Below are 17506 nucleotides of genomic sequence, written 5' to 3' on the forward strand. Positions count from 1 at the left end.
CCACTGCAGTCTGTGGCAGAGCATTCCACAGGTCCACTACTCACTGGCTAAAAATTTCCTCCTTAACTCTGTTCTAAGAGGTCGCCCCCTCAATTTTGAGGCTGTGCTCTCTAGTTCTGGATACCCCCACAATAGGAAATATCCTCTCCACTTCCACCCTATCTAGTCATTTCAACATTCGGTAGGTTTCAATGAGATCCCCACGCATTCTTCTAAATTCCAGGACCAAAGATATCAAATGCTCCTCATATGTTAACCCTTTTCTTCCCAAAACCATCCTTGTGAACCTCCTCTGGACTCTCTCCAATGACAACACATTCTTTCTGAGATATGAGGTCCAAAACCTTCGACAATACTCCGTGGCCTGACGAGTGTCTTATAAAGCCTCAGCATGATTTCCTTGCTTTTAGATTCTATTCCCCTTGAAATAAATGCCAACATTGCATTTGCCTTTTACAGGTAGAGTCTGTAAAATTAACCTCTTGGAGTCTTGCATGAGGATCCCAAGTTCCCCTGCACCTCTGATGTTTGAACCTTCTCCACATTTAGATAATAGTCTGCACTATTATTCCTTTTACCAAAATGTATTATCATACATCTCCCAACACTATATTCCATCTGCTACTTTTTTGCCCAATCTTCCAATTTTTCTATCACAGTGCTTCCTTAACACTCCCTACTCTTCCACCTATCTTCGAATCAACTGCAAACTTTGCCACAAAGCCATTAATTTCATTTTCCAAATCATTGGCAAACAATGTGAAAAGCAGCAGTTCCAATACTGACATCTGAGGAACACCACTAGTCACTGGCAGCCAATCAGAAAAGGTCCCATTTATTCCCACTTGCTGCCTCCCACCTGTCAGCCATTCATTATCCATGCCAGTATCTTTCCTGTAAAGCTATAGGATTTCATCGTGTTAAGCAGCCTCAGGTGTGGCACCTTAACGAATGCCTTCTGAATATCCAAATAAATGACATCTACTGCCTCTCCTTTATCCACCCTGCTCGTTACTTCCATGAAGAAGTCTAACAGATTTGTCAGGCAAGATTTCCCTTGATAGAAACAATGCTGACTTTGACCTGCTTTATTATTAGTCTCCATGTACCCCAAAACTTCATCCTTAATAATAGGCTCTAATATTTTCCTAACCACTGAGGTCAGACTGACTGGCCTGTAATTTCCGTTCTTTTTGCCTTTCTCCCTTCTTAAAGAGTGGAGTGACATTTGCAATTTGCAGTTCTCTGGGACAATGCCAGAATCAAGTGATTTGTGAAAGATCATGATCAACGCATCCATTATCGCTTCAACAACCTCTTTCAGGACTCTGGGATGTAGTCTATCTGGTCCAGGTGACTTATCCATCTTAGGAGCCTTGAGTTGGCCTAACATCTTTTCCTTTGTCATAGCAATGGCACTCACTCCTGCTCCCTGATATTCATAAACCTCTGGCACACTGCTGGTGTCTTCTACAGTGAAGACAGATGCAAAGTATTCATTAAGTTCATCTGCCATTTCTTTGTCTCCCATTACTACCTCACCAGCATCATTTTCCAGTGGTCCAATATCAACTCTCACCTCCCTTTTACTCTTTATATAACTGAAAAGACTTTTGGTATTCTGCTTTATAGTATTGGCTAGTTGGCCCCCATATCTCATCTTTCCCTTTCTTATAGTTTTTTTTAGTTGCCTTTTGTTAGATTTTACAAGCTTCCCAATCATCCAACATCCTACTCATTTCTGCCACACCACCATCTATACTTTCCTGCATGCCCTTTCGATACAAATTATGTCCTTTGATCTTAAACTCCCAACTATGGCCTTCTTTCAGCCATGACATAGCGATGCCCACAATGTCATACCAACCAGTCTCTAATTATGCCACAAGTTCTTCCACTTTATTCCAAATGCAATGCCCATTTAAACACAGCACCTTCAGTCCTGCACTCTTCAGCCTTTTGAATTTTGCCTCTGTGGTACAATTTAACTCTTTGCTCTGTTTGCATTTGTACCCAATCATTGGCTTGTCCTTCTTACATTCATGTTAGACCCATCATTTACTTGTAAACCTGCTGGCTCTTCCTCAGCTCTATCATACTGGTTCCCTTCCCCCTGCTGTTGACTAAGACAACTTCACTGCTCCAAAGAGTGCTATATGAGGCCTTCTTATTTTTTATTTTTTTCTTCCCTATTTTCTAATATTTGTATATTTGTGCACTCGTAATTTCCTTTGCGATCCATTGGGATCATTGGGATACTGTATCTCTCTATACAGCATCCCAGGATAGGCCTTTTTGCAGGAACGGAAGCATCTGATTGCTCACACTGGCATTCCTCACCTTCATCTCTTCCTTCTGTTTCCTTCAGGGATCAACTGGATTCCCGGGATTCCCAGGAGCTAATGGAGAGAAAGGAGCAAGGGTAAGTCTGGGAATTGTTGACTGACAGATCACACACACAGTCACCAGTACTCACATACGCACACACACATTCATTCAGCAGTGCACACATTCACACTCAACACACCAACACACACTCATACACGAATACTCACAATCATACATTCGGACTCACACTCATGCAGGCTCACACCCACACATGCAAGCGCTTGTGCATGTACTCACAATGTTCGCACACAGAGGCATACATAATACTTCAGTACCAACCCTCCCACAGTGAGTATAATCCAGATTTTGGTTGCTGAACTCTGCCTAAGGCTAGTTGGAGTCCGATTCTGAGTCGTTGTGCATGTCTGTGCCTGAATCAACTTCACCTCCTGCTCAGCAGAGCTGCCATTTGCTCTTGCCGTCGGATGTGGCTGCTGAATTTGCAAGGTGCCCATTTGGAGTCCGTGTCTGAGTCCGAATCAACTTGCCTCTCTCGTTTGCTCTCAGTATCTGATGTTTGTTTTCTTCTTTTGGACAGGGAGTTCACGGGAAACCTGGACCAAGAGGTCAGCGAGGCCCAACAGTAAGTACCTTCGCCTCCCTCTCCTACTCCCATCAGTGCTGCTGAGACCCAGTCAAGGGGTGGTGTGTAACAGAGTGAATTATCTACAGTCAACACGCAATGGGTGAAGTACCACTTTGCCCCAGACAGGCGCAGACGTGAGAGGGAGGACGGCGCAGGGGTCAGGGGTTAGAGTATGGGTTGACCTGAGGGTGAGGGGTTGGTGATTGGACAAGATGGGATGTGAGGAGGACAGGTTGAGGCCACCTGCACCCTGATTCCTGATGATTGATGAGTCTTTGACCTCAGCACCCTTTTCCTGCACCAACTCCACTCCTCAATTGCCTTCATGTCCAATGGTTTCTCGATATCTGTCCTGAGTCTGTTCACTGACTGGTGCTCCTCTGGGGAGATCACAGACCCAGTACAGCCCCCTCCCTACCCACCCATCACCCAATCAGACCCAGTACAGCCTTACCCACCCACCCATCACACAATCACAGACCCAGTACAGTCCCTATCCATCCACTCATCACCCAATCACAGACCCAGTACAGCCCCTTCCCTACCCACTCATCACCCAATCACAGACCCAGTACAGCCTTACCCACCCACCCATCACCCAATCACAGACCCAGTACAGCCTTACCCACCCACCCATCACCCAATCACAGACCCAGTACAGTCCCTATCCATCCACACATTACCAAATCACAGACCCAGTACAGCCCCTTCCCTACCCACTCATCACCCAATCACAGACCCAGTACAGCCCCTAGCCATCCACCCATCAACCAATCACAGACCCAGTCTGCACAAATTCCACCTACCACCTTTATTTTCTAATACAGTTGTCTTTGGTCCTGTATACTAAGTGAAACTGCCAATCAGATGGAAATGCCATCCTGGAGTCTACATAGACAATATCCACCTACTTTCATCAGTTACCTCCTCAAAAATTCAGAATCAAATCAGCGAAGCAGGATTTTCCCCACACCAAGCCACTCTGACTATGTCTGATCATTGCTGCCTTTCCAAATGTTCGTAAACCCTATTCTACAGGATTATTTCCAATCGTCCTCGTCCCACTGATGTAAGGATTACCAGTATGTAGTTACCTGGCCTATTGCCTGATGCTCTTCTTAAATAAGCCTCAGCAATTCTATTTACCTTGTCCTTCTGTCTCCCAGGACATTGCCTCCTGTGTACAATCACTCTATAGCTGTTTCCCATCCAACAACAGTACACAAATCTCTTCCAGCCCTCTTCTCCCTTGCTTCCCATAGGATTCTGAGATAGATCTCACCTGAGCCTGGTGATGTACACACCTCTTCTACACCTTTTCCTTACTGCTGACCTGCTCCTGATTGTGAATTTTCCATCTAAGTACAGATGAGCAGTACCAGTGAATATCCTCCCCTCTCTGCTCTGAATGGTCAGACCCGTATCATGAGGCATGGAGACCAGACCTGGGTCCTGATGCTGGGAGTCCAGAGCTGACACAATATTTCTGGAGAGGACTCACTGGGACTCTGTGTAACTATTGGCAACAGCACATTTCCTGTATCATTTCCTATTGTGATTAAGGCCAAAGGGGCAATGGCAGCCTCACTGCTTGCTGAGGAATGTGGACGTCACTGAGTGTAACCAACATTGGGATGAACATGCAACACAAGAGCACAGTACAGGCACTTCAGCCCAGAATGTGTGCCGACCTCTTAAACTACCCTAAGAACAATGTCACCCTTCCCTCCCACATAGCCCTCCATTTTGCCATCATCCATGTACCTTCCTAAGTGTTTCATAAGTGCCTGAAATGTATCTGCCTTTACCACCAACCCTGCCAGGACGTTTCATGCTCCCAACACTTTCTGTATAAAGAAAAGAAACCTGACATCTCCTTATACATTCTCCAAACACTTTCAAATTATGTCCCCTGCTATTAGCCATTTCCACCCTGGAAACCAGTCTCTGGTTGTACACTCTTATTATGAGACAATAAGACATAGGAACAGAATTAGGTCATTCAGGCCATCAAGTCTGCTCTGCCATTCCATCGTGGCTGATACTGGATCTGAATCAACCCCATACACCTGCCTACTCACCATATCCTTTGATGCCCCGACCAATCAAGAAACGATCTACTTCTGCCTTAAATATACCTATGGACATGGCCTCGCAACCCTAATGCGGACATGGCAGTCTGTGGCAGAGAATTCCACAGATTCACTATCTGGCTAAAAAAATTTATCCGTATCTCTGTTCTAAAGGGTCGCCCCTCATTTTTGAAGCTGTGTCCTTGAGTTCTGAATACCCCACCACAGGAAACATCCACCCTATCCAGTCATTTCAACATCTGGTAGGTTTCAATGAGATCCCTCACCCCTGCCCCCACCCGCATCCTTCTAAATTCCATTGAGTACAGGCCCAAAGCTTCCAAACCCTCTTCTTATGGTAACTGCTTCATTCCCAGAATCACCCCTGTGAACCTATACACTCTCTCCAATGACAGCACATCTTTTTTGAGTAATGGGGCTCAAAACTGTTGACAATGCTTGAAGTGCAGCCTGACTAGTGCTGTAGAAACATAGAAAACCTACAGCACAATACAGGTTCTTTGGCCCACAAAGCTGTGGCAAACATGTTCTTACTTTAGAAATTATCCATAGCCCTCTATTTTTCAATGCTTCAAGTACCTATCCAGGAGTCTCTCTTAAAAGACCCTATCATATCTGCCTCCACCACCGTCGCCAACAGCCCATTCCACGCATTCACCACCCTCTGCGTAAAAAAAAATTTACTCCTGACATCTCCTCTGTATTTACTTCCAAGCACCTTAAAACTGTGCCCTCTCATGTTAGCTATTTCAGCCCTGGGAAAAAGCCCCTGACTGTCCACATGATCAATGCCTCTCATCATCTTATACACCTCTATCATGTCACCTCTCTTCCTTCGTCGCTCCGGGGAGAAAAGGTCAAGTTCACTCAACCTATTCTCATAAGGCATGCTCCCCAGTCCAGGCAACATCCTTGTAAATCTCCTGTGCACCCTTTCTATAATTTCCACAACCTTCCTGTAGTGAGATGATCAGAACTGAGCACAGTACTCCAAGTGGGGTCTGACCAGGGTCCTATAAAGCTGTAACATTACCTCTCGGCTCTTGAACTCAATCCCATATTTGATGAAGCCAATGCACCGTATGCTTTCTTAACTACTGAGTCAACCTGCGCAGCAGCTTTGAGTGTCCTAAGGACTCAGACCCCAAGATCCCTCTGATCCTTCACACTGCCAAGAGTCTAACCATTAATACTATATTCTACCATCATATTTGACCTACCAAAATGAACCACCTCACACTTATCTGGGTTGAACACCATCTGCCACTTCTCAGCCCAGTTTTGCATCCTATCAATGTCCCACTGTAACCTCTGACAGCCCTCCACACTATCCACAGCACTCCCAACCTTTTTGTCATCAGCAAATTTACTAACCTATCCCTCCACTTCCTCATCCAGGTCATTTATGAAAAACACAAAGAGAAGGGGTCCCAGAACAGATTCCTGAGGCACACCACTAGTCACCACCCTCCATGTAGAATATGATCCGTCTACAACCACACTTTGCCTTCTGTGGGCAAGCCAGTTCTGGATCCACAAAGCAAGATCCCCTTGGATCCCATGCCTCCTTACTTTCTCAATAAGCCTTGTATTGGGTACTTTATCAAATGCCTTGCTGAAACCCATATACACTACATCTATTGCTCTACCTTCATCAATGTTTTTAGTCACATCCTCAAAAAATTCATTCAGGCTCGTCAGGCACGATCTGCCTTTGACAAAAACTTGCTGACAACTCCTAATGATATTATGTCTCTCCAAATGTTCATAAATCCTGCTTCTCAGGATCTTCTCTATGAACTTACCAATCACTAGAGTCTTACAACATCCTTGTAAATCTCCTCTGCACTCTTTCTATAGTTTCCACAATCTTCCTGTAGTGAGGCGACCAGAACTGAGTGCAGTACTGATCACCTCACCATTATCTCCTTGCTTTTGTATTCTGTTCCCCTTGAAACTAATGCCAACATTGCATTTGTCTTCTTTACCACAGACTCAACCTGAACACTAATCTTCTGGGAGTCTTGCAGAAGGACTCCTAATTCCCTCTTCACCTCTGATGTTTGAACCTTCTCCCCATTTAGATAATAGCCCACATTATTGTTCCTTTTACCAATATGCATTATCATACATGTTAGACAGGTATATGGAGGAGTTTAAGGTGGGGGGGGCTATATGGGAGGTAAGGTTTAAGGGTCGGCACAACATTGTGGGCCGAAGGGCCTGTACTGCGCTGTATTGTTCTATGTTCTATATATCTACCAAGATTGTGAATCAATCTGCTACTTTTTTGCCCATTCTTCCAATTTGTCTCTGCTGTAATCACATTGCTTCCTCAGCATTACCAACCTCTAGACCTATCTTCGTATCATCTGCAAACTTTACCACAAAGCCATTGATTCCATTATCCAAATCATTATTTCCCTATTAATGTAATGGCATAGGATTTTTTCTTGTTAAGCAGCGTCATGTGTAGCCTCTTATCAAATGCCCTCTTAAATGCAAATAAATAACATCCACTGCCTCTCCTTTGTCCACTCTGCTTGTTACTTCCTTGAAAAACTCCAACAGATTTGTCAGGCAAGATTTTCATTTACAGAAACCATGCTGACTTTGACTTATTTCTATCATTAGTCTCCAAATACCCCAAAACCACATCCTTAATAATAGACTCCAACTCTTTCCCATCCACTAAGGTTAGACTAACTGGCCTATAATTTCCAACTTTTTGCCTTCCTCCCTTCTTAAAGAGTGGAATGACATTTGCAATTTTCCAGTCCTCTGGCACCATGGTTACTAACATGGTTAGAGCATTGACTGATTGGTAGGAGGCAGCGAGTGGGAATAAAAGTTGGCTGCCAGTGACTAGTGGTGTTCCGCAAGGGTTGGTGTTGGGACCACTTCTTTTTATGTTGTATGTCAACGATTTAGATGATGTACTAGAAGGCTTGGTTGCCAAGTTTGCAGATGAAATTAAGATTGGTGGAGGGGCAGGTAGTGTTGAGGAAACAGGAAGGCTGCAGAACAACTTAGACAGATTAGGAGAATAGGCAAGAAAGTGGCAAGTGAAATATAATGTTGGAAAATGCATGATCATGCACTTTGGTAGTAGAAATAAATGTGAAGATTATTTTATAAGTGGGGATCAAATCCAAAAATCTGAGATGTAAGGGGGCTTGAGAATCTTTGTGCAGAATACCCTAAATGCTAACTTGTAATTAGAGTCAGTGGTGAGTAAGGCAATTGTAATGTTAGCAGTCATTTCAAGAGGTCTTGAATGCAAGAGTAGGGATGTGAAGCTGAGGCTTTACAAAGCACTGGTGAGGCTGCACCTCACCTAAGAAAAGATTTGCTGGCATTGGAAAGGGTTCAGAGGCGGTTTGCAAGGATGATTCCTGGAATGAAAGGGTTAACATATGAGGAATGTTTGATGTCTCTGGTACAGTACTTGCTGGAAGTTAGAAGGATGAGGCAGAATCTGATTGCAGATACAATAGGGTCATTTAAGAGACAGAGGGACACATTGAGCTTAGAAAATTAGAGGGCTATGGGTAACCCTAGGTCATTTCTAAAGTGAGTACATGTTCGACACAGCATTGTGGGCTGAAGGGCCTGAATTGTGCTGCAGGTTTTCTATGTTTCTGTGTTTTTATGAAGCCTTTTTAATGTTAAAACACCTTGACAGATGATGTGGAAAGGATGTTTCCCATGGTAGGGGAGTGTCGGACAAGAAGATACAGACTCAGGATAGAGAAGCTTCCATTTAAAACAAAGATGTGGAGAACTTTCTTTCACCAGAGAGTGGTGAATTTATGGAATTTGTTAACACAGGCAGCTGTGGAGGCCAGGTCATTGGGTGTACTTAAGGCAAATCTTGATAGATTCTTGATTGGACACATCATCAATGGTTATGGAGAGAAGGCTGAAAAATGGGGTTGAACAGAAGAAAGAAGTATCAGCCATGATTGAATGATGGAGCAGACTCGATGGGCCAAATGGCCTAATTCTGCAACTATGTCTCATGATCTTATGCTAGAATCAAGTAATTCTTGAAAGGTCATGACCAATGCCTCCATTATCTGATCCAGTTTACCTCATTATCATCTAGATTGCTGATATAGATGACAAACAAATGCTGTAGTGTTCTTTGATTCTTTGACTTTATATATCATCCCCCTGTCTTCTGCAGATATTTTACTTCCTCAACGCTACCTGTCCCTCCACTTATCTTCCTATCATCTCAAACTTGGCCACAAAGCCATGAATTCCATCATCCATATCTTTGACATATACTGTAATATGAAAAGAAGTGGTCCCACTGGTCACCGGTAGCCAACCAGAAAAGGCCACCTTTGCTCCCACTCCAAATTCTCCCTAGTAATTGCAACAACTCTCTTCTGCCTCCTGGCACTCTAGAATTTCTGGCATTCTGCTAGAGTCTTCCACAGTGAAAATGGGTGTAAAGTTCCTCCGTCGTTTCTCTGTTCCCTATTATTACCTCACCAGCATAATTCTCCAGCAGTCTGATATTTGCTCTAGTTTCCCTTTTACATCCAAAGAAACTTTTGGTATTCTCTTTTATATTATTGGCTATTTCCCTTCATATTCTCCTTATGGCTTCTTAAGTTGCCTTCTGTTGTTTTTTAAAAGCTTCCCAATCCTCTAACGTCCCATTAATTGTTTGCCCTCTTTTTGTTTTTATGCTCTCTTTGACTTCCCTTGTCAGCCACGGTTATGTCATACCACCTTTAGAAATCTTTGGGAGGTTTCAAACCTGTGCCTTCTGAATTATCCTCAGAACCTCCAGCCATTGCTGCTCTGCCATCATTCCTGCTTATGTCCACTTCCAATCTTTGGACAACTCCTCTCTCATCCCTTTATTCCACTGTAATACTGATAGGCTGACTTTAGCTTCTCCCTCTCAGTCTGCAGGGTGAATTCTGCCATATCATTACTGTATACAAGCATTAAACCATTTTTTGGATTTAACTTTCTCCCCAGGGCCCACGAGGAGGTCGAGGTCCAAGAGGTCCCACTGGGAAACCTGGAGCAAAGGTAACTCTTGGAATAGTTTGTCCGATCCGAGGCTTGGATGGGAGGGACCCCAGGAACACTCTCATAATCCTGTTCTCTCTGTTCACAGGGAACATCGGGCAATGATGGGCCCCCGGGAACTCCTGGCGAAAGGGTGAGTGATTGGGGCAGTGGCTCCACCCTTGGAACTTGGTGGGATGGTGGTCCAGGGAGTTGGGAATGGGATGGCACATGAGCAGCATGGCATAGACATCGACTCTTCAGTTCATCTCCTGATGGACTTCACACGCTCCCATCTGGGTGGTGAGTGGGTTGGGGGATGGTTTGGAGAGCCAGAGTGGGGGGAGATGCGGATGTTTTGGAAAGGAGTACAGGGTGAAGGGTGTGGGGATAAGTACAGGGGGAGTTTGTGGGGGGGGGTCCCAGTGGAGGAAGAAGGATGTGGCGGGTGTTCAAGGGCAGGTGAGTACAGGGGTTGGATTGTCTGTTGGGGAAAGCATGGGGGGAGGTTTTGGGGTGGGTGTGGAGGTCTGATCTCATTGTTGGCTCTGTGTTTCAGGGACCACAAGGACCCCAGGGGCCAGTCGGATTTCCAGGACTGAAGGGACCACCTGTAAGTAGCCTCTTAGGGGCTTCATTTCCTCTCCTCTTGTAACCACCTCCTACCCTAGAAACGACCACTCACCCCATCGCCTGATGGGGTCAAAGCCTCCCCCCACAGCCAATGGGATTGAACTCGCCTGAGAAAGGTCCCATTCGCTTTCTGATCATGTCCCAGAGGGCAGCTCTCTAACACCTACACTTTCTCAACCCCACTCTCCTCTTCTCCATTCCCCTGCCCTCCTTGTCTTCCCCTTCCCCTTCCTCCTCACCCCCTCACTATACTCTGTCCTCTCTACCCCTTCCCACCCCACCATGTGCAGTCTACTCAGCCCTCTCCTTTCCACTCCCCGCCAATTCCCTACAGTAACCTGTCCCCCTCGCCTTTCCCCATAAAGTAATGCCACAATCAATAACCCTTCTCCCCATACTGTAAACTCTCCCCTCCTCCCTTCTCCACTCCCCTCTTTCTCTGATCTCTGTTCCTCTCCCTCATACAGTAACTTCTCCCCTTCTCCCTTCTTGCCACTCCCTTTTTTCTCTAATTGCCTCCCACTGTACAGTACCTATCCCCTGTGCAGTAACCCCCACATACAGTAACGTCTTCTCCATGCAGTACCCCTCACCCATACAGTAACATCTCTCTGCTCTCTGCAGGGTCCAGCGGGTAAAGATGGACTTCCCGGTCATCCCGGTCAGCGTGGGGAGACGGTGAGTGAACTGTTGTGGGTGCTTGTTCTGGTCACGGTGGGAAAAGGTTCCATATGGTAGGCGGGTCCAGAAGGTTACATCACAAGGTCTGAGGCTTCTTGGCCAACTGGCTTGGAGACAAAGGAGGTAGAGGGGGATTGGTGGTGTGGTGCATATTGGAATGGGATTCTGTAGGGACTGCTGCTGGGACCAGTGATGCATGTGCTGACTACAAAGTATGCAGACAACTTGAAGATTTGTAGAATCCAGTATTGCAGATGGAAGTGTAAGGATACAGATCAGCTTTCAAGGTGCACATGATAAATAAATGTATGGGCTGGAAGGATGGTGCAGTGGCGGGGAAAGTAAAGCACATTGGGATGACAAATTCCAGTAAGGCCGAGTCAATGGCAGAGATCTTGGCAGTGTAGTTCTTATAAAAGGTCGCCAAAGTGTGCAAGTCTACAGCTCTCTGAGAGTGACAGGGACCTCCAAGTGTGCAAGTCCACAGCTCTCTGAGAGTGACAGGGACCTCCAAGTGTGCAAGTCCACAGCTCTCTGAGAGTGACATGAACCCCTCAGAGTGCAAGTCCACAGCTCTCTGAGAGTGACAGGGAGCCCCATGGTGTGCACCCCCTGCTTGCTTATAGTGACAGGGACAGGGACCTCCTGGTGTGCACTTCGATATAGCTCTCTAAGAATGATAGCAACCTCTTAGTGTGTAAATCCACAGCCTGCTGAGAGTGACAGGGACATCCTATTATTCACTCCAATAGCTCTCTGAGAGTGACAGGATCCACCTAGTGTGAAAATCCACAGGTCACTGAGAGTGACAGGGACCGCCTAGTGTGCAAAGACACTGCTCTCTAACTGTGACAGGGTCTTCCTAGTGTGCAAATCCACAGCTCACTGAGGGTGACAAGGACATCCTAGTATTCACATCGATTGCTCTCTGTGTGTGCACCTCCTAGTGTGCATATCTACAACTGTCTGAGAGTGACAGGGACATCCTTGTATTCACTTCAATTGCTCTCTGAGACTAGGGTGGACTAAGGTGAACCTCCTAGTCTATAAATCATCAGCTCTCTGACAGTGACAGGGACCTCAATAGACAATAGACAGTAGGTGCAGGAGTAGGCCATTCAGCCCTTCTAGCCAGCACCACCATTCACTGTGATCATTGCTGATCACACACAATCAGTACCCCGTTCCTGCCCTCTCCCCATATCCCTTGACTCTGCTATCTATAAGAGCTCTATCTAACTCTCTCTTGAATGCATCCAGAGACTTGGCCTCCACTGCCTTCTGGGGCAGAGCATTCCACATATCCACCACTCTCTGGGTGAAAAAGTTTTTCCGCATCTGTTCTAAATGGCCTACCCCTTATTCTTAAACTGTGGCCTCTAGTTCTGGACTCACCCATCAGTGGGAACATCCTTCCTGCCTCCAGTGTGTCCAATCCCTTAATAATCTTATATGTTTCAATCAGATCCCCTCTCATTGTTCTAAATTCCAGTGTATACAAGCCCAGTCGCTCCAATCCTTCAACATATGATAGTCCCGCCATTCCAGGAATTAACCTTGTGAACCTACGCTGCACTCCCTCAATAGCAAGAATGTCCTTCCTCAAATTTGGAGACCAAAACTGCACACATTACTCCAGGTGGGGTCTCACCAGGGCCCTGTACAACTGCAGAAGGACCTCTTTGCTCCTATACTCAACTCCCCTTGTTATGAAGGCCAACATGCCATTAGCTTTCTTCACTGGTGTAGTGTGGAAGTCCACAGCTCTCTGAGAGTGACATTGACCACCTAGTGTGCAAATACACAGCTGTCTGAGAGTGACAGGGACCTCAGTGTGCAAGTCAGTCCTCGCTGAGAGTGACAGGAACCACTCAAGAGCAACAGGGACCTCCTAGTGTGTCAAATCCACAGCTCTTTGAGAGTGACAGGAACTCCTCAGTATCCAAGTCCACAGTTCACTGAGAGTAACAAGAACCTGCTTGTGTGTATGTCTACAGCTCAATGAGAGTGCCAGGGTCCTCCTAGTGTGCACATCTACAGTTCTCTGAGAGTGACAGAGGCCTCCTAGCATGCAAGTCCGCATGTGTCTGAGACTGGCAGGGTGCTCCGAGTGTGCATGAACACAGCTCCCTGCGAGTAACAGGGCTCTCCGAGTCTGCAAACCACACTCTCTGAAAGTGACAGGAACCTCCTAGTATGCTAATCCACAGTTCTCAGCTTGACAGGGACCTCTTAGTGTGCAAGACCTCAGCTGACTGGGAATGTTAGGGTCCTCCCAGTGTTCAAATCTACAGCTCTCTGAGAGTGACAGGGCACTGCTTGTTTCCACGAACACAGCTCTCTGAGAATGTTAGCAACCTTCTAAGTGTAAGTTGACAGCTCTCTGAGAGAAACAGGGAACTCCCAGTGTGCAATTCCACCACTCTCTGAGAGTGACAGAGACCTCCTATTTGACAAATACATAGCTCCCTTACAGTTACAAGCACAGCCTCATGCACAAGTCCACAGTTTGCTGAGAGTTTTGCAAAACTACAGCTCACTGAGAGTGACAGGAGCTCCCTAGTGTGCAAGACCAGAGCTCACTGAGAGTGACACAGGTTACTCCTAGTGTGCAAGACCAGAGCTCACCTAGAGTGACACAATTAACTCCTAGTGTGCAAGACCAGAGCTCACCTAGAGTGACACAGGTACCTCCTAGTGTGCAAGACCAGAGCTCACCGAGAGTGACACAGGTACCTCCTAGTGTGCAAGACCAGACCTCACCGAGAGTGACACAGGTACCTCCTAGTGTGCAAGTCCAGAGCTCACTGAGGGTTACACAGGTACCTCCTAGTGTGCAAGACCAGACCTCACCGAGAGTGACACAGGTACCTCCTAGTGTGCAAGTCCAGAGCTCACTGAGGGTGACACAGTTACCTCCGAGTGTGCAAGACCAGAGCTCACTGAGAGTGACACAGGTTCCTCCTAGTGTGCAAGTCCAGAGCTCACTGAGAGTGACACAGGTACCTCCTAGTGTGCAAGACCAGAGCTCACCGAGAGTGAAACAGGTTCCTCCTAGTGTGCAAGTCCAGAGCTCACTGAGAGTGACACAGGTACCTCCTAGTGTGCAAGACCAGAGCTCACTGAGAGTGACACAGGTACCTCCTAGTGTGCAAGACCAGAGCTCACTGAGAGTGACACAGGTTCCTCCTAGTGTGCAAGACCAGAGCTCACTGAGAGTGACACAGGTACCTCCTAGTGTGCAAGACCAGAGCTCACTGAGAGTGACAGGAACTCCCTAGTGTGCAAGACCAGAGCTCACTGAGAGTGACACAGGTACCTCCTAGTGTGCAAGACTAGAGTTCACTGAGAGTGACACAGGTACCTCCTAGTGTGCAAGACCAGAGCTCACTGAGAGTGACACGGGTTCCTCCTAGTGTGCAAGACCAGAGCTCACTGAGAGTGACACTGGTACCTCCTAGTGTGCAAGACCAGAGCTCACTGAGAGTGACACTGGTTCCTCCTAGTGTGCAAGTCCAGAGCTCACTGATAGTGATTCAGGTACCTCCTAGTGTGCAAGACCAGAGCTCACTGAGAGTGACATAGGTACCTCCTAGTGTGCAAGACCAGAGCTCACTGAGAGTGACACTGGTTCCTCCTAGTGTGCAGGTCCAGAGCTCACTGATGGTGATTCAGGTACCTCCTAGTGTGCAAGTCCAGAGCTCACTGAGAGTGACACAGTTACCTCCTAGTGTGCAAGACCAGAGCTCCCTGAGAGTGACACAGGTTCCTCCTAGTGTGCAAGTCCAGAGCTCACTGAGAGTGACACAGGTTCCTCCTAGTGTGCAAGACCAGAGCTCACTGAGAGTGACACAGGTACCTCCTAGTGTGCAAGTTCAGAGCTCACTGAGGGTGACACAGGTACCTCCTAGTGTGCAAGACCAGAGCTCACTGAGAGTGACACAGGTACCTCCTAGTGTGCAAGACCAGAGCTCACTGAGAGTGACACAGGTACCTCCTAGTGTGCAAGTTCAGAGCTCACTGAGGGTGACACAGGTACCTCCTAGTGTGCAAGACCAGAGCTCACTGAGAGTGACACAGGTTCCTCCCAGTGTGCAAGTCCAGAGCTCACCGAGAGTGACACAGGTACCTCCTAGTGTGCAAGACCAGACCTCACCGAGAGTGACACAGGTACCTCCTAGTGTGCAAGTTCAGAGCTCACTGAGAGTGACACAGGTTCCTCCTAGTGTGCAAGACCAGAGCTCACTGAGAGTGACACAGGTACCTCCTAGTGTGCAAGACCAGAGCTCACTGAGAGTGACACAGGTACCTCCTAGTGTGCAAGACCAGAGCTCACTGAGAGTGACACAGGTACCTCCGAGTGTGCAAGACCAGAGCTCACTGAGAGTGACAGGAACTCCCTAGTGTGCAAGACCAGAGCTCACTGAGAGTGACACAGGTACCTCCTAGTGTGCAAGTTCAGAGCTCACTGAGAGTGACACAGGTACCTCCTAGTGTGCAAGACCAGAGCTCACTGAGAGTGACACAGGTTCCTCCTAGTGTGCAAGACCAGAGCTCACTGAGAGTGACACAGGTACCTCCTAGTGTGCAAGTTCAGAGCTCACTGAGGGTGACACAGGTTCCTCCTAGTGTGCAAGACCAGAGCTCACTGAGAGTGACACAGGTACCTCCTAGTGTGCAAGTTCAGAGCTCACTGAGGGTGACACAGGTACCTCCTAGTGTGCAAGACCAGAGCTCACTGAGAGTGACACAGGTTCCTCCCAGTGTGCAAGTCCAGAGCTCACTGAGAGTGACACAGGTACCTCCGAGTGTGCAAGACCAGAGCTCACTGAGAGTGACAGGAATTCCCTAGTGTGCAAGACCAGAGCTCACTGAGAGTGACACAGGTACCTCCTAGTGTGCAAGACTAGAGTTCACTGAGAGTGACACAGGTACCTCCTAGTGTGCAAGACCAGAGCTCACTGAGAGTGACACGGGTTCCTCCTAGTGTGCAAGACCAGAGCTCACTGAGAGTGACACTGGTACCTCCTAGTGTGCAAGACCAGAGCTCACTGAGAGTGACACAGGTACCTCCTAGTGTGCAAGACCAGACCTCACCGAGAGTGACACAGGTACGTCCTAGTGTGCAAGTCCAGAGCTCACTGAGGGTGACACAGGTACCTCCTAGTGTGCAAGTCCAGAGCTCACTGAGAGTGACACAGGTACCTCCTAGTGTGCAAGTCCAGAGCTCACTGAGGGTGACACAGGTACCTCCTAGTGTGCAAGACCAGAGCTCACTGAGAGTGACAGGAACTCCCTAGTGTGCAAGACCAGAGCTCACTGAGAGTGACGCAGGTACCTCCTAGTGTGCAAGACTAGAGTTCACTGAGAGTGACACAGGTTCCTCCTAGTGTGCAAGACCAGAGCTCACTGAGAGTGACACAGGTACCTCCTAGTGTGCAAGACCAGACCTCACCGAGAGTGACACAGGTACGTCCTAGTGTGCAAGTCCAGAGCTCACTGAGGGTGACACAGGTACCTCCTAGTGTGCAAGTCCAGAGCTCACTGAGAGTGACACAGGTACCTCCTAGTGTGCAAGTCCAGAGCTCACTGAGGGTGACACAGGTACCTCCTAGTGTGCAAGACCAGAGCTCACTGAGAGTGACAGGAACTCCCTAGTGTGCAAGACCAGAGCTCACTGAGAGTGACGCAGGTACCTCCTAGTGTGCAAGACTAGAGTTCACTGAGAGTGACACAGGTTCCTCCTAGTGTGCAAGACCAGAGCTCACTGAGAGTGACACAGGTACCTCCTAGTGTGCAAGACCAGAGCTCACTGAGAGTGACACTGGTTCCTCCTAGTGTGCAAGTCCAGAGCTCACTGATAGTGATTCAGGTACCTCCTAGTGTGCAAGACCAGAGCTCACTGAGAGTGACATAGGTACCTCCTAGTGTGCAAGACCAGAGCTCACTGAGAGTGACACTGGTTCCTCCTAGTGTGCAGGTCCAGAGCTCACTGATGGTGATTCAGGTACCTCCTAGTGTGCAAGTCCAGAGCTCACTGAGAGTGACACAGTTACCTCCTAGTGTGCAAGACCAGAGCTCCCTGAGAGTG

The 17506-nt window shown here is 47.4% G+C and overlaps 1 protein-coding gene across 1 annotated transcript in view; it reads left to right on the plus strand.

Annotated features, from left to right (window-relative positions):
• LOC132402321 (collagen alpha-1(XI) chain-like) overlaps positions 1 to 17506 on the plus strand; it is a 404241-nt gene that overhangs the window by 261481 nt on the left and 125254 nt on the right. Inside the window, exons 33-38 of the mRNA XM_059985200.1 lie at positions 2369 to 2422; positions 2927 to 2971; positions 10069 to 10122; positions 10211 to 10255; positions 10661 to 10714; positions 11359 to 11412. Of these exons, the coding sequence (XP_059841183.1) occupies positions 2369 to 2422; positions 2927 to 2971; positions 10069 to 10122; positions 10211 to 10255; positions 10661 to 10714; positions 11359 to 11412 (306 nt within the window). The remainder of the gene's footprint in view (positions 1 to 2368; positions 2423 to 2926; positions 2972 to 10068; positions 10123 to 10210; positions 10256 to 10660; positions 10715 to 11358; positions 11413 to 17506) is intronic.

This window comes from Hypanus sabinus, chromosome 11, assembly GCF_030144855.1.
Source record: "Hypanus sabinus isolate sHypSab1 chromosome 11, sHypSab1.hap1, whole genome shotgun sequence".
Classification (NCBI taxonomy): Eukaryota; Metazoa; Chordata; class Chondrichthyes; order Myliobatiformes; family Dasyatidae; genus Hypanus; species Hypanus sabinus.